This window comes from Podarcis cretensis (assembly GCF_951804945.1).
Source record: "Podarcis cretensis genome assembly, chromosome: 9".
Lineage (NCBI taxonomy): Eukaryota > Metazoa > Chordata > Lepidosauria > Squamata > Lacertidae > Podarcis > Podarcis cretensis.
The window spans coordinates 28,938,526-28,965,815 of NC_137178.1; the positions used below are offsets into that span (position 1 = coordinate 28,938,526).

Sequence of the window (27,290 nt, forward strand, 5' to 3'; positions counted from 1 at the left end):
TCTATGAACTTGCACAATCTATAGACAATAATGTATGGAAATCAGATAATGTATTTAAGGACTATTAAATAATTTCTCTTACTTGAAGCCAAGTTGTCGACATACCACAGCTGCATCCTTATCGGACCATCCATCATCACAAATTGTCCCCCACTGGCCGTGGATAAAGATCTCCACACGGCCCTCTTTCTTATTTTCACCATCCATCAATCTGATAGGAGGCCCTGGGAATAAGTTACAGCTGTTAACACACAGCAATAGTAGCAAGAACCATTACCCTAGCTAATTTTCATCACATTGAAGGAAAGTTGTCAACTGGGGCTCAAGTTCAAGCATTCCAAGTTTGTACACCAGTGATGAAAGCATTTTAGTCTTGTAACTTGTATGACATCAATGCCATCTTGTTCAGCAAATCTAGACTCTAATGTGAAATGAATTTCCTCTCTGGTATCCACAAGAACATATTCTCAGTCTTCTGATTCCCAAATTTATTCCACTTTTCCAAATTTAGAGGTCCCAGGCTGAATGGGAGAAAATGTTACTAAAGATTCTGTGAAGGATTTAGGAATGTAACACAGGAAGCTAACTTTCCTGCAAAAATTGTGCACCATATTTTGACACGGATGCAAGCAAGGTGTCCAGTTTAAAGAATCTTGTATCAGTGGAGAATGTAATTAAATCCTGATACTAGCTTGATCCGGACTTTATGCTGTCTTGCACCCCCAAATTCATAATAATATGTTGCTATACTGTACCATTTCAGGTGGCAGGTGTGGATCACAGCTTGATTCCTCTCTTTCATGGACAAAGAGAGAATGTCAGCCAGAAGTTTATGCTACAACCTCCTGCTTGGAATTCTAGGGTTTTTTAATGTGCTATGAGCTGCTGTTTTTTATGGGGGTGGCTACTCAAACATACAGTTAGCTACGCACAGTCTAAATCATCCTTCCCCAACCCAGTGCCAGCATACTGTGGTCCAAAATATTGGATGGTCATCTGGTTGGGGAAGGCTGGTGTATATGACAGAGCCTAGTTGAAGATGCACATTATAATTGCTCTAATCAAACCCCTTTCAGTTCCGTGATTGGGTATAGTTGCTTTGTTTTGTAGTTTGTTTCCTGGCACATATATAGGACACTCCCCTGTTTGAAGCTTTTCTGTAGCATTACTAAACGTTTCTTGGGTGAGAGGGAATTGAAAACCTTGACTGGCTCAGTTACACTTTAATCTTCTCTGAAGAACGGTATGGCAGACTGCCAATTCCCAAAGGCCTTTACAGCCAAAGGCTGATCATCATTACTCGATGAACTCATAAATGCAATCAATACATTTTCTTCTAACCTTACGTTTCCTCAAGAGTTTAGCAGCCAGTGTCATAGAAAGGTCTTCTGCTATTAATAATGTATTATTGTTGCACAACAGCTCAAATTACATTTTCCTAATGCACAACAGAGCATTAACAGATGAAAGAACAGATGAAACTAACAATTGCTCGCATATTGAAATCAAACAAAGCAAATGTCACATTATCCTTGCCTTTGAATTTATTATATACATTTTAACATATGCAGGCTGAGTATATCCAGACTGACTGGAACTCATTCTGTATCATTGCACACCCAGCTCACAGCTCTAACTACACTGGCCACAGTGCAGTGATCCTGGTTGAAGTTCTAAAGTGACTACAGGGTGAAAAAGTCACACAACAGCTTCAACACAAGAAAGGATCCATTAATAGCACTTCCTTGGCACATTAAAATGACTCATTTGGAAGCAACCCTGCATGTTGTCTACACGTGATAAATCCCACGGATGAAAGGCTGGGCTTGCTGGCACTTTGTTTGGAAATGGATTGTTGAACTAGATGGGTCCTCTCCTAGGGCCAAAATGCACATTATGCTAAAAGTATAGCTTGCATGCTACTACATTTGGGTTTTCTGGTTTAACCAATTACAAGAGTGGGGAAGCCAGGGCTGGTCCAAGACATTTGGGCACCTGTGGCAGACCCCAAAATGTCATTTCCCACACCCATGATGAAGGGGCGAGGGAAGATCTACATGAGGAACAAAAGGGGAATAAATATTGACCTTGGGATCAGCTGCCCTAGTGGACCCTGCCACCTGAGGCAGCTGCCTCACCAGGCTCCATTGGAGGGCCAACCCCAAGGGAGGCCCAATTGTGACCAGCATGTGGAGGCAGAAGGTTTATTCCTTCCCTCCCTGGCTGCAATCAGGAAGAAAACAGCCATCCTCCCATGAGGCTGTTGATGTCAATGGAAGGCTTTTCAAGCATCAAAGCTACACTGGGATGTGGGGGTAGATTTTCATTCCAATTGTTGCTGAGAAGGAAGGGAAACCTTCTGCTGGCAATTGTGTTCCTGTGCCATAACTAATTACAGGGGGCGGGAATCCAGATACAGCTTGCATGCCAGGCATGTAGCAGTATGTTTTGCCCTCAGTCTGATCCAGCAAAGCAATCCTTAGGTTCTTAAGAATATTTGCAAAAATCAAGTCTTAATGCTTATTTTTATCTAGCCGCATTGTCTAATTTTTCCATAACTACAATTTTTTAAAATCTTTCTTGAACTTCAGAAACTGTTTATGAGATTCATTCCAGCCAAATATATCACAATAGATATGAAAAGAGTTCATAATCTAATTACTGTAATGTTTGTTTATATCAATGGTTCTTCTGTAGGAGCCTCGCCTAGCCTCTTTCAAATTTACGGAGGTTAGGCTGTGCAACATCAGTGCTTATGACTGCATCCAAAATGTCAAAATTTTCACCTCATTTTTGTCATCATCCAGAAATGCTTACTCTACAAGAATATAATTTCAGTTCAGACTTTACTCATATTACCTGGGCAGCAACACGGGATATTAGCTGTAAAATGGAGCAGATTTTATTCTCAACTAGCTTGTTACTACTTGGAAGTTTCATTCACAACTGTTAAATTAATACAATTTTCAGGTACCCAAAGGGAATTTTACCATCTGGCAGTATTTAACCATATTGGACCCTTTCCAGCTCAGGTTAAGTTCCATAGTTTCATGAACAGAGCAGCACAGATGTTCATTTAGTGTCTATGTGAATGGCCACTATGATATGAACCCCAGATATTCGGGGTTTAAGTGTTCCCATTCTCATTGTCTCACCCACGCAGAAATACTATTTACATTATACTGCTGGTGTAATAAAAGCTTTGGAATATTAAGAAGTGTAAAAGAACAGCAATGAAAAGAGATGAGGGAAAGAGTAATAATATGACTGGAAATTCATTTAGCAAAGCATGCAAGATGGAAAGAAACTCTAGTTCAATAATGCTGTAAACACTATAATTTGTTTAACAGTATGCCTCAAGTTATAAAGTTGGTATGGTACCAAGATATACTTAATAGAGCTCTTTGTTAAGTTGAAAGACATGATGCAATTCTTAAAGAAATTCCTTATAAGTTGTCTAATCTTCATTACTATGTTTACTTCTCATTGAAATGCTGTTCTTTGGTTCTTTGACTCTGTTTACCATTTCCCAACATAGAGTGAAACCTATATTTTTCCTCCTCATAAACAGGGGTGATAAATGAGATCAATCATTTCCATTCTTGGGGGTTAGGTAGTCAAGGTTCTTTAAACACCTGTAGCTGGCTGTTGAGCTATATTATACATATGAAGTTCTCTTCATTGGTCCATATTTGCCCAGTACTGTCTCTTGTGATAGACAGCATCCAAGGCCTCAGGTATGGGGTCTTTCTTAGTCAGGCTATCCATAACGCTTTAACTGGAAATGCCAAGGTTTCAACCTAGGACCTTCTGCTTGCCAATCAATTGTTCTGCTCTCTATTGCAGGGGTAGCAAAGAGAGTGGTGAATGGGCTGGCAGAGAGAGTGCACAAGAGCTATGCAGTTCTGCAAACTCCATGGATCTGGCCCTGCCCATCAATAGCATGCATTGCATAGAAGACTGACCCTTGGCAGAAAAAAGATCTCAGCTCCTTGTTCTTTGGAATAACTATAGTTCCTTCCCAGACACTTCTCACGTTCCAATTTTCACTCTGCAAGTTGTCTGAAAACTCATACCTATGGGGAGGATTTATTCACATGCCTATTTATATGTCGGGTGGGACGCAGGTGACACTGTGGGTTAAACCACAGAGCCTAGGACTTTCCGATCAGAAGGTTGGCGGTTCGAATCCCTGCGATGGGGTGAACTCCCGTTGCTCAGTCCTTGCTCCTGCCTACCTAGCAGTTTGAAAGCACGTCAAAGTGCAAACAGATAAATAGGTACCGCTCCAGCAGGAAGGTAAACGGCATTTCCGTGTGCTGCTCTGGTTCACCAGAAGCAGCTTAGTCATGCTGGCCACATGACCCGGAAACTGTATGCTAGCTCCCTCAGCCAATAAAGTGAGATGAGCGCCGCAACCCCAGAGTCAGCCACGACTGGACCTAATGGTCAGGGGTCCCTTTACCCTTTACCTTTATTTATATGTCACACTTGGGTGTATGGAGTTCACCATTACAACCATACCAAGGGCTGGGCATATGCTTCACTAGAGAAATACTCTAGTTCTCTGTGAAATAAAAAACCTCAGCTACTCCAGTACTCAAATGCTTCAGAACAAGCCTATGGTAACCAGATTAAAAATGTCCTCCATTTGCATGACAAATAGCCTGTTCCTGTACTAGGTAGATATTGCTCTGTATTGCTCTTGCAGCTCTCTCCTTCCTTGCCTTTCTAAATTTAACAGATTTAACTTTTTAAAATGGATACTCAGTATAACTATTCTCTGTTTCCAATCTTGAAAGCTGCTTTGTATCTTCTTCTAGCTAGAATGTGGCCAAGATTCAAAGGGCTACTCACTGGCTTCAATATGCCCAGCAAAAGTTCAGACTTTTTGCCTGTAAACAGCACATCCCATGCCATATCAGAAGCAGCCTCAGTTTCCCAAAAAGGTTTGCCATGTGGCATGATGGACTGGTGCTCAAGAACCACAAAACTAAAGGACCTTTGGGGTCCCTTGGTTCTCTGTATCCAAGCTTGCATCTACAGAGAGGGAGCTTACCCAGTGAGGCCCTGTGGCTGTCGTTATCTCTATAGCAACTTATCCCAACATCCTCTTTGTGGCTGCAATCATGCTTTCCCCATTCCCTCTTTGAACACTGGAGGATTGCAGACTCCTTTCCTGAGCAGCTGACATCATCCAGCCAGATGGGTCCAATGTTCTCTTCTGGGTAGTGTTCTGAGACACTTTTCCCATTCCTGTTTGCACATAGATAGATTGGCAGTTGTATTGTGAGTGAGGTATTGAACATATGATCAACATAAAAAACAAACAATAATATTTCATGTAATAACAGTTCCAGTGTACACACCACAATTAAGTTCAACTTCGATTAGCATCCATTTTATTTTGAGTAACATTGTCCAGTGTCCACCACCTTTAAATAAATCTTGTTGCTAGAAATCCATGGATGTTTTACTTTTTAAAGGCCCTGATTCAGCAGAGCATTTAACCACTCATTTGACACAATATGCAGAATTCTATTTCATTCTCTGACACTAAAGGCTGCTATAGACATAATCCTGCTGACCGCTTAGCCTTGTACAAACACTTTCCATGTTTTTTCCTTCTGGAGTGTGAATTCTTCCTCCCTCCCAGGACTAATCACATTTAAGTCAACAACAATGTTCCTGAGTTCCTTCTTAATACAGCAAATAAAACTTTGAAATACACACAACACAAAAGTTAGATTTGTGGGAAGGAGTGTACAATACCACAGCACTGCTCAGTGCTATGTCTGCACCAGCCCAGATTATCTCAATTCCCATTTTAAAAATTGGCACCTGCCTGCTCTGTTGGCAATTTAAACATTTGTTCCAGTAGGACTGTTTTCAGACATGGATTGCTGAACTAGAGACTGGTAGCAAACTGATTCAATTGATAAAGTGCACCCCCTTCCCAAACCAAAGACAACTAAGAAATGGGTTTATTTTTTTTTTGACAAAAATAAGATAATTAAGATTCTTAATCTAACCATTTTTCTTTTAAATTGAAGTTTTTCAATAATGTTTTACTGCTGATAAATGTACTCCTGATTAGGACATAACAGTGAAGTTAAGTAGGAACCTGTGAAATTCTGGACAATAGCATTTTGCAGAAAATTATCAGCAGTGATCTGCAAAGTAATTAACCTCCTCACATAAATGGACCTTACTTAAAGCCCAGCTGGCGGCAAACCACATGTGTGTTCAGTTCAGTCCACCCATCATCGCAGATGGTGCCCCACTGTCCGTTGTAAAGCACCTCCAGTCGTCCCTCATGACTGACTTTCCCACCTGCCAGTCTGATGGCACCATCTGTAGCATTAAAAATAAGAGCCAGTAGTGTTTAAGAGGCAACTTCGGGGGAAAGAATCTGTGCTATAAAATGTGCTGCAACAGATTCATTAAACAGCTAGACACTAGTAAGTTTCAAGGTTTTATAAAAAAAAGTAAAAGGGGAGATAGCCCTAATACTGGCACATTTCCCATTGTTGCTCTTATCCAACTTCATAATTTAATCCCAAAATGGTTGTACTATATACATTGAAATGTCTCCCTGACTTGGCCCCACATCCCATGGCTTCACTCCATCTTGACCCAAAATCTTCTAAGACTTCTAAGACTTCAGCAACCTTTGTTGCCTACCTGCTAGAGGTGTGCAGGAAACTCCTGCATCTTCTTTGTGGCCACAGTTGTGTTCTTGCCAGGAACTCTTTAGACACTGTTCTATAGACAGCTCATTTCCTGTACAACGCACTTCATCCAACAGCACAGGACCTGAGCCTTCTCCAAAATAAGCCTGGCTCCATGCCTTGGCAACCCCCCTGCACAAACATGAACAAACAGAGAATCAATGATGGCAAATGGTCAGAAACTGCCTCTAAATTAGCTACTGAAATGGTTTGTATTGCTTTGGTACACATGCTACAATCCAAAGCAATATTGATCTAAGTAGATGAACAGAGTGGTTACTTAAGATGCTTATTTCTTAGAAGAACCCTTTGATACATTTTGCATTGCCCATTAAATGTGTACATTTTTATCAGGAAATTAGAGTGGTTCTGTCATAACAGAACTAAAATAAATATTCCACCCCATGTTCTTCTTTAGTTTAGTCAATTGTATGGAGAAGACAAAAATAAGACTATTTTTGCATCCCCCCCCAAAAAATGAAACAAACAGCTAATAGACAATAGAGGAGATATACCCCCCAAAAAAGCAGGAAAAGCATGGTCATGTGTAAAGAAAACAGGGAGAGTAGAAAGCAAAGCTCATTTTGTATATAAAACGCCAGACACTCATTTACGACATCTATAGTTGAAAAATCCAGCCTTAAACATAACAGTGCTTTGCACACCATGGTTTCTTTTTAGATTACTTTCCCAAAAACTTCTATCTTAATGTCCTTCATGACTCATAAAAATATGCTGCGGTTTTTCAATCTGTTTATAAGACATCTGGCCATCTCCTTCGCCCACAGCCTAAAGCAGGTTGAGATTATCAAAAGTGAGTATCGTAAACTCAGAGGACCTGGCAGACACAAGGGCTGGTGCTAGATTAAGGGAACAGGATCAGCAAAATAGAGATAAATTAGATAATTCAGCAAGAAAGAATGTACTTCCTGTTGTAACAACACATCAATAATAAAAACTTAAAATGTCTCATAGTGATTTACAAAGAGAAATTAATATAAGGATAATAGATTCTGGTTTTGGAAGAAAGGCTCTTGTTTCTTACAATTTAAAGCAAATACATCAAACTGTTTCCTCAACAGGGTTTTTTTTTTGGGGGGGGTTGCCTCTTTTGGTAATCAAGGAAGCAACCCTCAGTGTCACACCTGCAGAGTTTATGAATCTCTGAGCAAAACATATGATCCTTTTGCCACCTGCCAGAAAATATGAAACAAAAGGACAAACTAGACATTAAGTTAAATTCAAAGACACACTAAATATGCACTTATTTATTTAAAAAATGCAGCTAGCAGCTACAGGGGGTGTACTGCAGCAAACAGGAAAGGATACTTTAGGTGTTTCCTCCCCTGCTGTGGTCTTGCTGAAAATTCCTCCCCCAAATCTCCTATTTGCAGTAGGAAGAAAGCTGCCACTAATGCCAGTGGTTTGTTGTTGTTGTTGTTGTTGTTGTTGTTGTTGTTGTTGTTGTTTAGTTGTTTAGTCGTGTCCTGGGGACTTACATTGCAATGCATCCCTTTTCATTTCTAATTTATAACTCACTTTTCCATGCACATTAAAATGTGTGCCCAAAACAGCTTATATTTTTTAAAAAGAATCAAAACAATAAAACAATGCAGATCAAAACCACACTGTAACACCAACATTTCAAAAACATTTCATTTAAATAATTATTATATCAGTGGAATGAAAAATATATATATCAAAGATGTGTGATGATGTCCAACTAAGTCGGAGGAGACCCAATGATACAAAAAGGACTTAATCTCTACTCGTTACAATAGGGGCATTCTGAGTATGACTAACTCTGGATATTCTACATGCTCTGCTGAAAATATACTTATGCAGTGCCTCACAGGCTGGAAATCCATATGCTATAATGGGGAAGGGTTAGCATACAGAAAGTATTTAATTAGATGAGCAGTATTCTCTTCTTGTCACTGGCAAACTAATCCTGGTGGGTTTTATTGCACAGTAATGCCAAGTGAAAGCTGTGAGAGGATAGGAAGGTCATTGCCAAGAGGCTTTATTTTATAATTTGCAGAACATTTCCAGCTGGATTAACTGAGACGATATACATACACACACAGCTTGGCGTCTCTTCCTAGCCCATCCACCCTCAGCCACTATATATTTCCTCTCATGGTAAATTTCAGTCTAGGAATGATGAGCCTACCTGCTAAGGCATCTTGCTGTTCTTCTTGAGCTCACTAGTCCTTAGGCTCCCATAAAAGCATATGGATAGGGAATATTTAATGGCAACTATAATTTACTATACTCATGGGACAGAGGCAAGCTAGTCAACCTCAAAGTAACGTAAATGTAACTCTACTTTAGCATGCGGCATGTGTTCGAAATTACAAATTACCAATAAACTGTGGCACACTAATTGTATATTTGGGCTTGGCTCAAAAGAGTGATGCTGCATGTGCATGAACCTTTGACTCGCTTCTCGTCAACACAGATGCAGTCCTCACTCCATACTGGAAACCAAAGATTCCCAATATCAGGAGCAACATGCTAAACATCAGAAGTGGGGGCAGTGTTTAGAAAATGGCCTCAGAAGCTCTATTGAGCACAAGGGGCTGCTCCCTGTGCAGCTCTCAGGCATGAGTTCAGATCTATCTTCATGTGTGATTTCCACTGATTACTTCCAATATACAACCTACAGCCAACATGAAATTCATGGAGGAACAAATATGAGAATTGTCATGCAAATAAGCCACACTGGGCTACTGATTTTTTCCTAGGTGGTATGTGGATACTCAATACATGGTGTGACATCATTGCCCTTAATGATGGCAAGGATGATCCTGCAAGTGACATCTGTTGCACCACACCACACACGGACTATCCCTACAAGTTGCATGGGAGAGAAGGAGAACAAAACATGAGATTGCCCTTTTAGCTTAGAGTCTATACATTATCAGCAATGTTTAGTTACATCCTGAGGTGGTCAAAAGACTCTGTTTTGGCTCAAGTGGTGCTGCTTGTTCAACCATCCTAAGTATCAGGTCCATTTCAAACCATGGTGCAGGCATTTGACTTTGCTTTTGCATCTCAGTTCATTGGCAGTGAATAGCTTTCTTTTTCAACTGAACACAATATACTGGGGTGGGGAAACTAACCCAAGGCCAAGCTGCCTGCAGACTACCTCAGCGTCCGCATCATCCCACTGGTCGTCGCAGATGGTTCCCCAGTGGCCAGCATGATACACTTCTACTCTTCCTTCATAAGCACTGCTTCCATCAGCCAGTCGGACTGGGATGAAATCAGGGTCTGAAATGAAACACATAAGGAAGGGAGGGAAATGAAGTTTTCGTTTCCCAGTTATTAGTGATCAGCTGCTACCAAATGGACAGCAAAGGCTTTGTAATTTGAACAGAAACAACCTAGTAATATTGTGGCTCATTTCAGATCACTAACAGCATAACGCAACAGCATGCCTGGAGTATTAATAATTCTTGCAGCTCTAAAGCAGAAATTTCAACAGCAGAAACAGAAACTAAGAATTCCACATCTCCTAAACTCGATGTGAAGGAAACCCCATCAGTAGTGATCCTTTCTTATAACTGAATATAACTGAATAACAATAAAGGAACTTAAGTTTCAAACAGGGGCTAGCCAGTTGCCTCTGCGAAGCATTCTCATCAATGGTTATCACTGAATCACACCTTCTCTGTGATGGTCAAAATGGAAATTTGGAAGTATTGAAAGCATGAAGCCCTTGTGCTTCCTTCTCTGTTTGCAACAAATTAACCAGGGTCTTCCATATGTACATTCTGTTACTTTGGACCATGTGTATTATCCTCAGTCTTCTGCATTATTTGATGATTAAAATTTGGGGTTTCATTTAAAAACATAGTTTTATCCAGTGCTGCAAAAGCCAGGTTCTGGTTGCACAGCAGGACTTCCCCTTCTTCTCTTCTGTCTGTGCATTCCCAAGAACTTAACGGGAGAGTCCTCCAGCCCTCTAGAGCAGATTCTGAGAGTATATTGGGGGCTATAGGAAAGGGGAAGTTCTATTGCACAAGCCAAATGACAAGATTGCATACAATTGTGTCTTACTCGAGAGAGTTGTTACTTCAGTTTGCAACACTGCTGTGTTCAGAGCCATGCAGGCAGCCCCAATCTATGATTTGGCACACACTCACACAGAGCAATGTCCATGTACGCCAAAAGGTGCATTTATACAGCTGAAGCAATCCACATGGTGACAGTAACTAGAAAAAGAGCTCCTGAACTGTGGAAATAGTTGCTGGTTGTATGTGCATATAGCCCATTTTGTAACTATTTCTCCATGGGATTACAAGGCCTGCTTGTAGCTAAGGAAATGTTAGCATTGCTCATAGGTAAAGTAGTTGCAAGAACTAACCTGCAGAATTCTAAGCATAGCCCAGACTAGCCCTGCTCACATGACTTTTTCAATCCACTGTACTCAACGAGTTCTGTTTTCCCTATACAGTACCTTAGGAAACAATCATTTTCTGCATTACATTTTTGCTCCTGTATATAAATATACAGGATATAAATATATCCTGTATATAAATATACTGTGGGACGCAGGTGGCACTGTGGGTTAAAGCCTCAGCGCCTAGGGCTTGCCGATCGAAAGGTCGGCGGTTCGAATCCCTGCGGCGGGGTGCGCTCCCGCTGCTCGGTCCCAGCGCCTGCCAACCTAGCAGTTCGAAAGCACCTCCGGGTGCAAGTAGATAAATAGGGACCGCTTACCAGTGGGAAGGTAAATGGCGTTTCCGTGTGCGGCTCTGGCTCTGGCTCTGGCTCTGGCCAGAGCAGCGATGTCACGCTGGCCACGTGACCCGGAAGTGTCTCCAGACAGCGCTGGCCCCTGGCCTCTTAAGTGAGATGGGCGCACAACCCCAGAGTCTGTCAAGACTGGCCCGTACGGGCAGGGGTACCTTTACCTTTACTATAAATATACTGGAGGCTGGAAAAAGATGCCACTGAGGCTCTTTGTATGATGGTCTGACAAAGAACAAAGCAGCCCTAAAAAAAATTCTGCATATCTGTGCAGTTCCTATACAGTAACATAATTAAGGGTGTCAGCACTGTACACTCCTCTAGCTGGACAAACTCACTGAGGAGCAGAATGGTTTGAATATCATCAATCATGATGCTTTATCTGGAAAGAGAAAAAAGTACAGAATGCACTTTTTCAGAAGGTGACAAATTGCAACACCAGGACGTATTTTTGGCCTAGACAAGCGCATATATGCACACAATGTATTCTGGAGGCATCATTCTCAAAGGGTGAGGCATGCCTTCCCAAGGAGGTGCAGGCAGCTGTTCAGGGAGACATGATGTCATCTTGCAAGCAGCAATGTGAGCCTCATAAGTGTTCCACCTTCCATTGATGAATAGTGCTGTGTGCCATGTGGAATCCCCTATCTTTTTTTACAGGCTTTGGGGTTTGATTGATTCTTAGACACCTTTAAGGGTCCTGCTTTGAACTACTTTTGTCTAGATCCCAAGAGAAAATGAATTGTGCCGGTCACCTTAATTTTGCCTTTGCTTTAGTGATGCTCAGAGAACTTCAAAGGTATTAAGGAAGCTCACAAATATTTAGCCATTGTATTACACAGTCAAGAGTGCAGGCAAGTGCCCTGAAACATAACACCTTTAGGTAGAAGGACTCAGACAAGAAGAAGGTGGGCAATCATTACATAGACCACAGGTGGTCAAACTGCAGCCATAGGGACACAGACAGTCCTCAGCCCAATCTTATGTGGTTCTCAGACCAATTTCATGTGGGTGGTAAAAGAAGGAGGAAAAGTGGTGGAAGGTACAGCTGAAAGGGAGACAGAGAGAAGGCAGTGAGCCACCAACATTAGCCTCTGGACCTAGTCACTGTAGAGTGCAGCCCTGCCCACTCTGGCCCTGCCAGAAAACCCCAGAAGGGAAAGTTGTTATCAACATGTCCATCCTTCCTCTGAAGAGTCCCTTAAAAGGCTAGTGAAAACCATCAAGGACCAAAGAAAAGAGAAAGGAGTCCTTGAAACTATCATCCTAATCCCTGAATACAAAACCTTCTGCATGTGATACCGATTTCAAAATCTGCATTGTGGAATAATTCCAGCTAGCTCAAAAGGTATTTAGGCCTCAATTAAATACGACTTGGAGGAGAATAATGACGCCATTATTTAGCACACCCTTAACTACTTTACCACCAACTGTTCTCAACAAGGCTATTTTAAACTAAATCGTCTCTAAAGATAACTATGCTGTTTACATAACGCAAAACCAAATTATGTATGTGTACTTGTATTTTACCATGGGAAAAGCCACATGCAACAGCAGCTGCCATATTTTGAGGACACATTCCATCCTGCCAGACACTTTTTTCACAAAGTAAGATGTTTTCTTCATCGCCATGGCAATGTACATCACTCCAGTAAACAGGGATAAGGCCTGGTCCAGAAAATGGGGTGTGCTTCGCTGTGCCTCTCTCCCTGTGGGAAAAGCAACAAACATGGGCAATGAGGAAGGCAACTGAGATAACTAGAAACCCCTTGTTAATGTACTATTCCAAATTAAATAGCACATGCTTCACTGCAGTTTCTGAGGCACAACTAAGCCTTTCAATGGACATTATGTATATGCATGTGTACTGGATCTGAAATTGTTTTCATTTTTTTTATTGATGCTTTATGATGTTTTTATGATTCATCACTCTGGGATGTTTCGTGAAGAGTGATTCATAAATTAAATGGGTTGTTTTAAATATTCCCTTGTTATGTACTGGGTTGAATAGGATCCAAACTGCAGCAGTCTGATTGGCCCTAGAACAATAGGATCCAAAAGGCAGCAGCCTGATTGGTCCTAGAACAATAGGATTCAGAATGCAGCAGTCTGATTGGTCCTAGAACAATGCAGCAGTATGATTGGTTGGCAGGAACTACCCAATCATGCTCCAGATAGAAGTGAATCCACAACCTGATTGGCTTACAGTAGAATTCCGGAATTAGCCAATCATGTGCAGCCCATTGTGTAAATAATGTATATAAAGCAGATACCTTGAGGGGACTTTCATTCATTCCTCCTCACCACTATGAGCTGAATAAAGAGCATGAAATCACCTTGCGACTCTGAGTATATTTCACTGGCGACGAAGGTGGGATCCCGCTGAGCTGACTGCCACACACAGCACCGCAGCACCGCCACCTGCCGCATCGCTGCCTCGCACCGTGTATCCAGGCTTCAGCTCCAGGACACAAGGAACTCAGAATGGCAACCAACAGCAGCTTTTCGCCATTCAACCCAGCATCTGGAGACTGGGAAGCATACGCCTCCCGTTTCACCTTCCTCCTAGAAGCCAAAGGGGTCACCGATGAAGAAGACGCCAAGAAGAGGGCAATATTCTTCAGCGTCTGCGGAGAGGAGACGTTTGAAATCGCCCGGGCTCTCCTTGCGCCTGAAGACGTCGCTACTGTTCCATACAAAACAATAATGGAACAGCTGAAGGGGCACTTTTCGCCACAGCCCTCAGTGGTGGCTCGTCGAAATGCCTTCTACGCAAAGCGGCAAGCCTCTGGGGAAACCATAACTGGGTTTGTGACCTCTCTCCGCCAAGCCGCCCGGTTCTGCAACTTCTCAGAGCTGGAGAACATGCTTCGTGACCGCCTCGTCGGTGGCCTGAGGGATGAGAAGCTGCAACGACGCCTCTACGCTAAGAAGGACCTAACGTTCCAGGTCGCTCTGGAGGAGGCCCTGGCAACGGAAGCTGCCGAGAGGTCGACGCAAGAGGCACGGCCGAGCCAGCCATCCCAACCGAGGGTCCACCATGAAGACCTCACCGACGACTCAGGATCCAACAGGGAGGAGGTGCACCGAGTACAGCAGCGCACTCAAGCAGCCCACATACCACAGCTGCCTCGACGAGAAGGAGGGAACTGCGCAAGCTGCGGAGAAAGTCACGAGAGGAGGACCTGCCGTTTCCGCAACGCAGAGTGCAGGCAGTGCAGAAAATCGGGACACATCGCCCGGGTGTGTCGGGCTCGGCCCACCCGACGCCAGGCATCAGATGACCAATCCAAGAGCCCCAGGTCCCGGGGCCCAACGCACCAAGGCAACTCGACTGAGCTCACGGACTTCCAGGTATACCAGTTGCCCCACCCCAACGTAGAGAAAATTTATGTTGACGTACAGATAGAGGGGGCCCCATGCCGCATGGAGCTTGACACGGGTTCAACTCTATCCATAATCTCGGCAAGGACCTTAAGGAAACTGTGTCCTACTGGGGGTCCCAAACTCAGGCCGGCCCCATTCACCCTCCGGGACTTCCAGAAACGTAAGGTCCCCACAATGGGGGTGGGGACCTTCAGGGTGCAATACCGAGGGCGGACGCGGCAACTGGAATTGCTGGTGGTCAAGGGCCCCTACATTAGCTTACTGGGATTGGCATGGTTTGGACCACTGGGGCTAGCCGTCACCGGGGTGAATCACACTAGCTTACAAGTGGACGTGGACGCCATATGCAAGGAATTTCCGGGGGTTTTTGATGGGAAATTGGGACAGTATACGGGCCCCCCAATTGCTCTACAGCTTGACCCCGCAGTACGACCGGTCAGGCTCAAGGCCCGCCGGGTCCCGTTCGCCCTGAAACCCCGTATAGACGAGGAATTAGACCGGCTTGTGGAGCAAGGAGTGCTGGAGCCGGTGCCTAATGCCCCCTGGGAAACCCCAATTGTCACACCCGTCAAGCCTAATGGTTCGGTCCGCATCTGCGCAGACTACAAATGTACCATAAACAAGGCCCTTACGGCCCATGCATACCCAGTGCCAGTGGTCAGCCATGTTCTTGCCACCCTGGCTGGGTCGAAAATTTTTGGCAAGCTGGACTTGGCCCAAGCATATCAACAGCTGCCAGTAGATGAGGCCACAGCAGAGGCACAGACGATTGTGACACACAGAGGAGCATTCAGGGTAAAGCGGCTGCAATTCGGTATCAGCGTGGCACCAGGCATATTCCAGAATCTAATGGACTCTCTCCTTAAAGGGATTCCTGGCGTCACCCCCTTCTTCGATGATGTGTTGATTGCCGGGCCCACACCAGAGGAGTTTGAGGACCGCCTCCGCACCGTTCTGCACCGTTTCCAGACGGCGGGTCTCAAGGTGAAGCGGGAAAAATGTCTACTAGGAGTGCCTCAGGTGGACTTTCTGGGATTTATGGTGGACGCAGAAGGGGTCCACCCGACTGGGGACAAGGTACGGGCCATTTGTGATGCCCCAGCGCCCAAGAACAAGACTGAACTTCAGGCCTTCTTGGGACTATTGAACTTTTACCATTCCTTCCTTCCCCACAAGGCGGCGGTAGCGGAGCCCCTACACAGACTCCTGGACAAGCGGGCCCCTTGGGTGTGGGGCCAGCGCCAGGAGGCCGCATTCCAGGCAGTCAAGGACTTGCTTGTCTCAAACTCGGTCTTGGCACACTTCGACGAGAGGCTGCCGGTGGTGCTAGCATGCGACGCCTTGCCCTATGGAATTGGCGCTGTCCTGGGACACCAACTCCCGGATGGAAGAGAGGTACCAGTGGCATACTTTTCCCAGACACTCAACGCAACCGAGCGGAACTACTCGCAAATCGACAAGGAGGGTCTGGCAATCGTGAAGGGAGTAAAAAAATTCCATGATTTCTTGTACGGGCGGCCCTTCACCGTGGTGACTGACCACAAGCCGTTGCTTGGCTTGTTTGCCCCTGAAAAGCAGACCCCCCAAGTGCTGTCTCCTCGCGTCCTCAGGTGGTCAATTTTCCTTGCCAGCTACCAGTATGCACTGATTCACCGTCCGGGGAAGGCGATGGGCCATGCGGACGCCCTCAGCAGGCTACCACTACCGGAAACAGGCCCCGACCCAGCACCTGCACAAGAGGTTATGAGCCTGGAGCTGCTTCCTGACCGCCCCATTCAGGCACAAGAAGTTGCACACCATTCCAAGAAAGATAGGGTCATCTCCCGGGTCCTGGACTGGGTGTGGAGGGGATGGCCCAGCAGCAGCCCCGGGCCAGAATTCGCCGGCTACACAACCCGCAAACATGAACTGTCGGCCCACAAGGGGTGCCTGTTATGGGGAAGCAGGGTCGTTGTTCCCCAGCCCCTCCGCAAAAGGGTCCTCACAGCCCTACACGAGACACACCCAGGGGTAGTAAGAATGAAGGCCCTTGCCAGGAGTTATGTGTGGTGGCCAGGGATCAACGGAGAGATAGAGGCCTGGGTCAAACACTGCCAGGCCTGCCAAGAATCCCGCCCAGATCCCCCAAGGGCCCCAGTCCAGTCCTGGGAGTCCGCCCGAGCACCATGGTCACGCCTGCATGTGGACTTCGCTGGCCCCTTTCAGGGGAAAACATTCTTCATAGTGGTGGACTCCTACACCAAATGGCTGGAAGTCGCACTGGTACCGTCCACTTCTACGTCCGCAGCCATCCGGGTACTACGCAGGCTGTTTGCAACCCACGGGCTCCCTGACACTCTCGTCTCAGACAACGGGACTGCATTTACGTCAGGAGAATTCCAAACCTTCACAACGCAGAACGCCATCCGCCACATCCGTTCGGCGCCATTCCACCCTGCCACCAATGGCCAAGCAGAACGCATGGTGCGGACCACCAAGGACACCCTTCGCCGCATGACACAAGGGGATTGGGAGTACCGCCTTGCCACATTCCTTCTAGCACAGCACAGCACCCCCAGCTCAACGACTGGCCGGAGCCCCGCTGAACTACTAATGGGTCGGCGCCTTGCAATCAGATTGGACCGCCTTCACCCCGATAGAGCTCAGGATGAGGCAGCGGTGGGGGAAGGCAAGAACCCCCGGACCTTCGAGGCTCAGGACCCAGTGTACGCAAAGAATTTTGGGGCAGGCCCAGCATGGGTACCCGCCACAGTCACCAGGGTCACTGGCCCCGTGTCGTATGAGGTGCTAACGGATGGGGGGCAATGCTGGCGCCGCCACTGCGACCAGATACGGCGACGATTCCCAGGAGAAAACCAGGAGGAGGAAAGGGCAGAGGAGTCCCAAGGGAACAGAGGGGCAGTGAGGCCCATAGAGCAGCAGGGGCCAGCAGGAGAGGCAGAATCAGTAAATACAGAGAGGACCCGTGAGGCCGAAAGGACACCGGAACCAGAACCACGACTGAGCGAGCCGGTTGCGCCAGACCAAACAGCCCCATCACAGCCAGCATCCTTGGAACACGAGCCAGAACCTGAACCCCGGACCAGGGAACACCCCAGGCCGCAACGCACACGTAGGCCGCCGGCGTACCTCGAGGACTATGAATGCGACCTCCCGGGCAGGACTGGAACTTAGAGGGGAGGGGTGTTATGTACTGGGTTGAATAGGATCCAAACTGCAGCAGTCTGATTGGCCCTAGAACAATAGGATCCAAAAGGCAGCAGCCTGATTGGTCCTAGAACAATAGGATTCAGAATGCAGCAGTCTGATTGGTCCTAGAACAATGCAGCAGTATGATTGGTTGGCAGGAACTACCCAATCATGCTCCAGATAGAAGTGAATCCACAACCTGATTGGCTTACAGTAGAATTCCGGAATTAGCCAATCATGTGCAGCCCATTGTGTAAATAATGTATATAAAGCAGATACCTTGAGGGGACTTTCATTCATTCCTCCTCACCACTATGAGCTGAATAAAGAGCATGAAATCACCTTGCGACTCTGAGTATATTTCATCCCTTATCCGCAGTGAACTCCAATATCGCTTTTAAAATTCTCACATGAGCTGCCAATAGAGACAGACTATTTCTTCAGCAACTTTCCCAACAGGCAACTTTCATGCCAATCCCCCAAGCTGTTTCTTTTAAATGTACATGAATTTTAAAAACAGCTTAAAGGTTCGCTGGGAGCACTCTTAAAATACTACAAGTGCACTGTAGCGCACTGCACTAGCACACTGCACTGGATCATGCTATAGAAAATTCTAGAAGCCACTGGTAAGCCCCATAAACTGAAGCACAGAATATGAGTTCTAGTTCCAGGAGCTCTAAGTCAGCTCTAAGGTTCTAGATGAATGTACATGAATCAGCATCTCTTCTTCAGTCTTCTCCATACATTGTACCAGGTATTCACACTCGGGTGAAGGTTGCAGCCTAGGAGAGCCCGATGTGTTCCATTTTTATATGGAAATTAGTTGCTCATTTTGAAACCATCCTAATATCAAACAGATAATTCAAGCAGACTCGCTGGCAGCTTATATCGCTCATACCTTGAGAAATCTGGGAGCAAAAACCTTTTTATATGAAAACCAGATAGAGAAATTGCACGTAACACACAGCTAAAACCATAAGCAAAATTGCAACCTCCAGATGGGCAGGACTTTGATCTCATCTAATCCACATATCTGTATAAATTGGTTTGGCATGTGCAGATTAATATTAGACATTACAAAACAGCTCAGAGTCAGTTCAAACTGGCCACTCTTTTAAGAAGAGTAGAATAATCTCTAGTTAACATCACATTGCATGTATTCTAAGCAAACCCAATAAAGCTTTGGTTTGTTTGGTTTTTTTAAAAGGGCCATAACACAAAAGAACAATCAAGGCAGCCTTACTCTGTGGGATTTGACAGGCAATGGAAACTGCTCCATGAGGGCAAATGGGACACTGCCCCACCAACCTCAGTCTGAGCTAGCCTGCTTCCTTATGCACAACCAGTCCAAGGGTGGACCTGGCTGTCAGATTGCCCAATGGTCTCAGGTTTACCTTTGTAGAACTTAACAAGGAGAAAGATGCTGACAAAACTCTGCTTCCACCTACTGTTGGCCTCCCTGTCCTCTGCCCTAGCAGTACCACTACTGGTGACACCATTGTAATATTCAGTATGGGATAGGATTAATAAGAAGCACAGGTGACCTTAGCCAGGAATCATAGCTTGGCTATAGCAAGCCACAGCAGCCCTAGAATTCTCTTCCATCACACAGCACTCTGCCCTGCATTAAATCCAGCACTGTACTTGTCATGCTTTCTGCCATTTAACATTCCCCAATCTTTTCTTACAACTTGAATTTAGCAGAGTTGCTTTCAGTTGAAAAATACACATATTCAAGCATTAAAAAAAAATCTTTTTACGATCAAATATGTATTGAAGAGAGGTAAATAACCCAGTAATGAGCTTGCTTTAAGAGTCTGTACTCCTGATTCTTTTTTGTTGGCATCTGTCTGTCTCGAGAGACAATGAATGCCCCTACAGGGCTGAGGTCAAACCACTGCGTTAGCAGCACTGAAGTAACCTTCCCAGGGTGCAAGCCTTGGCAGTGTGCATGGAGGTCCTGGGCTACCTAGATGACAAGACCCCCCCCCCTTAGCCTTGCTGATGTGGTCCAAAGGAAAGCAGAGCAATACATTTGGCACCAGCTTGCCTGTAGGAGTTGCCGGAAGGAGGTATACAAGGTGCCATCCAACCGTCTTAGGCTCTGGATTTGTGTAGGGTTTACTCCTTAGACTTTTCTTTTCCCAAATATATCCCACAAGGCAGCAGTGTTTTTTTTCTCCTAGATGGGCTGCCTTCCCAGGTTGACGAGCCCCATCTGCCCCTCACATCCTTCTACAGTACATGCTGTAACCAGCTTCTTGACTGTTGGACCCACAATGTAGGACAATTCTTCAACTGTGGGGGTTTTTTTCATAGCATATATGAAAATGCAACTTTCTGGGTAGAACTTCATGTGGGAAGCAGTTGTCCACATGGTTAAGGAAGATGTTAAAGCAATGTATGGTTCAATAAACTCAAACCAAGTTGAGAACGATTCAAATGCATAGTTTATATTTACAGTATAATTGTTAGTTTCATCAACAACAAGGAATTTCACAGAGTACAATGAGGCTGGATCTGGGCTAGGTTGGGCCTGGGCAAGTGTTGGCCTATCCCAGTTGAACAGAACAACAGTCCTTAACATGCTTCTTTTGTGTTCAGTGGTGTGTGTTTTCATCCACCCTCAAGATTTCATCGTCTTCTTTGTCGTCAGATTCTCTTCTTATTCTAAAACCACCACCTGCTATGTCAAGGCAAGAACTGGTGTTACAAATTGTTCTAGGGAGAACCAGTTCCACTGCACGAGATACAACAGGCAATCACCCAAGACCATAAATACAAAGTTATATAACAATCTTTGTGCAATCCCGCCATAAGTTATCTGCAGGTCAGTGCCATTGATTAAACTGGGACTTGTGCATGAATAATAGAGGACCACTTATATCCAAACATTATGGGTTTCCTACATGCGGATCATATCCACGTAGGTAATTGTAGGCAATGCAAGTATAGATTGTCATGCTCCCAATGTGGTATTTTGCCTCAGTTTATGAAATGAAAAAAATAATAATGTTGCAACAATCTATATGCTAATTTAATGCTATTTCGTATTCTGTGCAGAAAATCTGCAATGTATGCAGGACTGTAGCATCAATACAAATTCAATAATTTTTTAATAATTCTTTTCTGTTTTTCAGTGTTCCTGCTTTAAGCATCACCTTTCACTTTTTTAGAAAACTGTTCGAAATGAAGCCGAAAAGAAGAATAGTGGCATAGAGTACAGAGAGAGAGACTATGTGAACACCAGAGGCAAGGGCACAGAAACAAGGCAAGTTGCTATTTACGGGGTGCTGAAGAAGACTCAGCATATCTTGAGATGGCAGCAGCTGAACTCCACAGATTTCTAGGCTGTCTCTGAAACCAATACAGCTGGAGAATTAAAAAAAAAAAGAAAAAAGATGGAGAATGGCAATTACTCTGAAATGCTCCATCAGGAGTCTGATCCTGTATTCCATTATACAGCTGCAACACAGAGCTTTTCTTTTTTTTTTATTAATATTTATTAAAGATTTTCAAATATAACAGAAAAAGAAAAACATCCAAATTTAAAACCTTATTTTCATTGGCATCTTTCCAGGACTTCCCCTCCCCTCCCCCTCTTGTATTCCAATTCTTTCAAATAGATTCAACAAATTCTTACCCCAAATTTTAAAATTATTATCATTGGCCCAATTTAAAAAAAATATTTTCCCATCCCCTAAAATCGACCTGTTCCCTTCCACGAGTTCCCCTCTTTAATATGCAATACAGATTAAGATAAACAGAAAGATAAAAAAAAGAATAAAATGTAATTTAACACCCTTTGGATTCCAAGTTTCCCTCCCCCCTTTCCCGGTTGCGTTCCCAATGTCCATCAATGTCTACTGTCATCCTGGAGCTCCCACATCTAAAACCAGAGTCCTTCACCAGTCCGCTTTACCGTCTTTTTATTAGTCTTTGCCATCTTTTGGTCATCTTTGGTTTCACATGTCCAATCTTGGAAGGAGTCTATCTTCCAACTTTGTCCAGTTCTTGTTATTCTTATTGTTCTTGTTGTTCTCTCTCCTCCTCTTTTTTTTTTTCCCCCTGCTCTCCTGCACAAATGTTCTAATTCCAAAAAGCTTTTAATCCTCTGCAGAGGCTTTGTTATTCAGGAACAAAACATTACGTCAAGTCCCTTCCATTCTTCAATAGATAAATCTATTGTCTCCTTTAGTGTGTAGACCTCTGTAGACAAAATAGTGTTCCATTTCTGCAGTTTCCCAGGCGATAAAAAGTCCTATTCAAATTCGATGCCATCAATACTTGTAGTGTCCCACAGCTCCTCTAGAGGGATTATAATAACTCAGTTTCCTTCCCGATCACACCCAACAGTCAAAGTAACTTATTATTCCTTGTTTTAAACAATTTATATCCAATTTGTAACAAATGTGACCAGCAAAGTCCTCATAACAAAGTTCTCTTTTTGTTCTTCCACTTTGACAGCTCCTTTGACAGCTGTCAAAACCTCTATTTCTCCTCTCCCGGGGTTTCCGGGGGGGGGGGGGTTGCATTTTAATTCACATTCCACTTTTCTCCTCCAGCCCAGTCTTATAATTTTCCATCGCGAAGTTAATAACTTTATCAAAAAAAAAGGTTGCACTCGATCTTAGTTGTCAAATCCTTTGCTTTAGCTCCTCTACAACAGGGGGGAGGCTGACTTCCTTTTTGCACCTCCCCCGCTCGCTCCGAATTTAAATAGAATTTTTCCCCTTTTTTAATCCAAGTTCCAATTACTCACGGGTTATTCTTTTAAAGACCAAATTTTCAATGGAAGAAGTCAGCGCTCTCCGTCGAATGGCATGCGGCTTCGCTCGGCAGGGGAAGCGGAGGACTCACAGCACCACCACCCCCCTGTCACCCGCTCCGCAGCCTTTAAAAAGGCTCCTTCGCGGGTCGGGGGGGCGCAAACGGTGCCCGCCGAGTCACCATGCCCATGGGTTTCAGCGCCCATGGTTTTTGAGGGTCCCCGCGTCGCCGGCGCGGTAGAACCCAGCCCCTGCCGAGCAGGCTCCCTCCGGAGCTCGGAGGGAGTCCGCCATTCGGCGATGGTGCCAACCCGGAAGTCCTGCAACACAGAGCTTTTCAATCACCTATATAAAATATTGTTTGTTTGTTGTTGTTGTTTTTTAAAAAATAGGGCATATTTCCCTCAAAAAAAGATTCAATTACTAGTGTTTTGCTTTGTTTTTAAAAAGAAACTGTTCATAATTAAGATTTTGTCCTTATTTTAGAGTGCCCTGAGAAAACTAGTATCCCAATTTTATATCTTCCTTCTAGAACCAGAGCACAGAAAACTGTTTTTTATATTAAAGTGAAATTTTCAGAACTTTCTTGTTTTGATTACTTAGTTATTTAAATGATTTCTAAAGCCACTGGCTTTCTACTGAAGTCATTGACTACATATACTCTTAACTGTTCCTGCTTTCCAGATAAAAGTAATGTTTCCTTTGGAATTATCAAGCTTTAGTGAATAAATTATTTCAAGCAATTGTGACATCCGCTAATACAGACAACTGAGAACTGACCTCCATTTTACTCTTACAATGTGTAGGAGTAAGGTACCATTTATAACCCAATGTGAATTAAGAGCTATATAGCACTTACCCAAGTTCAAGCTGCTGACATATCACTGATGCATCAGTATCATCCCAATGATTGCTGCAGATCGTTCCCCATATTCCGTTCAGATAAACTTCAACTGTGCCTTCAAACTCATTTTTGCCACCTTTAAGTCTCACAGAACCTATATATTAAAAAAAAATAATGATAAGCTATGTGTCTTTGTGTTAGAATCCTTCTCATATATGAAATATTGGCAATGTCTACAGCAACCATTTAAAAATCAATAACCCTGTATCCTACAGGAAAAACCTTCTCAATAGCATTTGCTGTATTTGGGGTAATGGCAAGTTCCTCATGAGACAGATAGCAGTAGATTAAGGAGGAGGAGGAAGAAAAGATGCAGTGTTCACATTACTTTGGTATTAAAGGTATCCATATCCTAGTTCCATAATGTTTTCAGTGTTTTCTCCACTGGCATTCTTTGATATATTTAGCCAAGAAACTACTTTATTTCGGTAGTGTTTGATTGGTGTTGGAATTGTATGTTAAGTTTAAGGCAAATTTGTAAAAGTGTTTGCTATTGTTTACCAACCTTGAAATAGTCTTTCAATGGAAATCTACATGGAATGTATTAATATGGTGAACAAATTTGTGTTTGGCTAACCCCACTTCTAAACTTGCTGCTAGGCATGCCAGAGGGTAGCGATGAGGGAGCAGAGTAACAGAGGTTACCGGTACTTCCAAGTTGCATCACAGTCAACCTGATATACTATTTCTCTACAAATGAAATGAACGGTGACAATACCATTTCTTCCTTGGAAGCTCAGTGTCTATATAGGCACAGAAATATCAGCTTTACAGAATTTGCAGTTCCTTTTTAAAAAGGCATTAAAACATACACACACATACCACAAAATATAGCCAGGGATGAATACCTCTCATTTAATTCCATCATGTTAAAAGGCATTAGAAAACAATCACATAGATTACATAGCTTTTTCAGTGACCCATATAATATTATACATGACACAGATGCCAGGAGTTTATTTCAGGCCAAAGAATGCATTTGTTCATACTTGACCACAACCAAACACCACTTCACAAAGCTCATGTGAATTTATGGTCTGTACTTCCTCAAGTCTAGCAATGAAATAAGAAAACACCCCCACCCTTAAAACACCCCCATGGTTGGGTAGCAAAACAACACACACATGGCAGATATGGAAAACTGAGAAAATAGTTTATACAAATGAGAAACTTGTTATCTTGTTCAACGAAGCTGAAGCATTTTATATATCACCACTGGGCATTTATGTAACTGTTGTAAAAGCCACTATAAATACAGGTTGCACGTTATATCCTGGGCAGAAGTGTATTCCATGTGAGCTTTGGCTAAATTTAAAGGACGTAAAGGGCTGGAGTTTATGGATTTCGTTAAAGGTCCCTTACTCTTTCCCTCTATAATTTGACCACTCTTGGCCAAATAGGATTACATTCTATACCAGCCTGAATAGCCAATATTACATACAATGAATTTATTCATTTGCTCTGCTCTTTAGCCACCAACATATTTGTCCTAATTAGAGCCACAGTCCTCAGTATAACCTTCAGCTAGGCTTAGTATTGATCTGTGGGCTGATCTCTTTTTTTCTAGAGGGACCATTGACCATTCTTCTCTACAAACAGCACATCAGGAAGGCAGGCCACTGTCTTGTTCACTATGTACAGAACAGGGAAGCTGAACCCCTCCATATACTGTTGGACTACAACTCTCACCTTCTCTGATCATTGGCCATGCCAGATGAGGCTGATGAGAGCTGGAATCCAACAACATCTGAAGGATTACAGGTTCCTCATCAAAAGGAAAGGAAGATGCCACAGCACATAGTTGAGGTCAGAGAAGGAGAGATATGGATCCCATGTAATTGCGACACTAAAAATTCCTGACTGCATTATCCTAGCCCTGAGGACTTGTTTACACAATCAAGATCCATAGATTATTTCAGGTTATACTGAGATAGCTAGCCCTTAAATCCACAAGCAGTTTCAAAACATTCTAGCTACACACCCATGCAAACTATTCAGTTCTATGCAGAACATTATATGAGTTGTTTCACATGAAACACAAAGTTAACCCTGGCTCTGGTGCACATGAGGGTTCCCTGAGAGGACATGATAGCTGCTTTGGATGTCTTCTGGTCCTGTTACTGCTGGAACTAAACGATGAATGTCTAAAAAAGTGTGTCACCAACATGAAAAGTTTGGAAAGCTCTGGTGTAAGGGATAAAATCAAGCCCGGAGAAACCCCACATTGAAGGCTCCACCGGGCCAAACATTCTCCAAGCATCACTCCCTTGGAAATGTCCATCCATCTAGGGCTGGAACCACCACAAAGCACTGCTACTCACCCCCCCCCCACTCAGGCAGCCACTCCAGAAAGATACCATGGTTGATGGTATTGAAAGCTGCTGAGAGGTCAAGGAGAATGAACAAGGTAACATTTTCCCTGCGTCACGGCACTGTGGGTAAAACCTCAGCGCCTAGGACTTGCCGATCGTATGGTCGGTGGTTCGAATCCCCACGGCGGGGTGAGCTCCCGTCATTTGGTCCCAGCTCCTGCCCACCTAGCAGTTCGAAAGCACTCTTAAGTGCAAGTAGATAAATAGGTTCCACAGGGGGGGATGCACTGGGACAACCGATCTCAGTGATCACGGGTAGGAGGAGGAGCTACGCTAAGACTAGACCATGTCATTACAGAGGGAGCAGGTTTAGTCGTTATCTAAGGACTATTCCTGCCTCCGGGTCTGGTCCTGACCGGATGGATACTAGAATCAGCAAGGGATACCCACATGACCTGAAGGTGCTGCTGTGCAATGCCAGGTCAATGATTCATAAGACCACTGCCATCCATGACTTGATCATGGATGGAGGACTTGACCTGGCATGTGTAACAGAGACTTGGTTGGATGAAGCAGATGGGCCTGTCTTTGCCGCTGCTTGTCCACCAGGTTTCTCTTACGCACAGCAACCCAGGTCATGTGGGCGGGGAGGGGGGGTTGCAGTGATTTTTAGAAAGTCATTAGTTTGCACCAGGCGTCCTATTGGGAAGACCCAGTTTTCCGAGTGCATGTTCTGGAAGTTGGGCAATAGGGGCAGTACAGGATTCCTTTTGGTGTACCGACCTCCCCGCTGCACCAAGGATTCCCTGCCCGAGCTGCTTCAGGTCGTGGCGGATGTTCTCGTGGAGACACCCAGCTTGGTTGTCCTAGGGGATTTTAACATCCATGCCGACACGACCTTACAAGGGGCCGCTCGGGACTTCGTGGAAAGCATGGCCTCCATGGGGCTGTCCCTGAATAAGTCTGGCCCAACCCATAGCCGTGGACATGCCTTGGACCTGGTGTTTACCTCTATGGATGTTGGTGATCTGACACTAACTAAAAGCGAAACGAAAGAAGTGCCATGGTCAGATCACTTCCTGGTGCAACTGGACTTCTCCGCAACCCTTCCCCTCCGCAGGGAGGTGGGACCAATTCGGATGGTCCGCCCCCGCCACTTAATGGATCCAAATGGTTTCCAGAGAGTGGTAGGGGATGCTTTATCCCAAGTTGATGGCCTTTCAGCTGATTCCCTGGTGGC

General features: G+C 44.3%; 1 protein-coding gene across 1 annotated transcript in view; it reads right to left on the bottom strand.

Annotated features, from left to right (window-relative positions):
• PRSS12 (serine protease 12) overlaps window positions 1-27,290 on the bottom strand; it is a 59,796-nt gene that overhangs the window by 19,280 nt on the left and 13,226 nt on the right. Inside the window, exons 2-8 of the mRNA XM_079990212.1 lie at window positions 23,694-23,832; window positions 13,020-13,198; window positions 9,857-10,007; window positions 6,685-6,863; window positions 6,213-6,354; window positions 5,060-5,256; window positions 83-224 (exon numbers count right to left, since the gene is read on the bottom strand). Of these exons, the coding sequence (XP_079846338.1) occupies window positions 83-224; window positions 5,060-5,256; window positions 6,213-6,354; window positions 6,685-6,863; window positions 9,857-10,007; window positions 13,020-13,198; window positions 23,694-23,832 (1,129 nt within the window). The remainder of the gene's footprint in view (window positions 1-82; window positions 225-5,059; window positions 5,257-6,212; window positions 6,355-6,684; window positions 6,864-9,856; window positions 10,008-13,019; window positions 13,199-23,693; window positions 23,833-27,290) is intronic.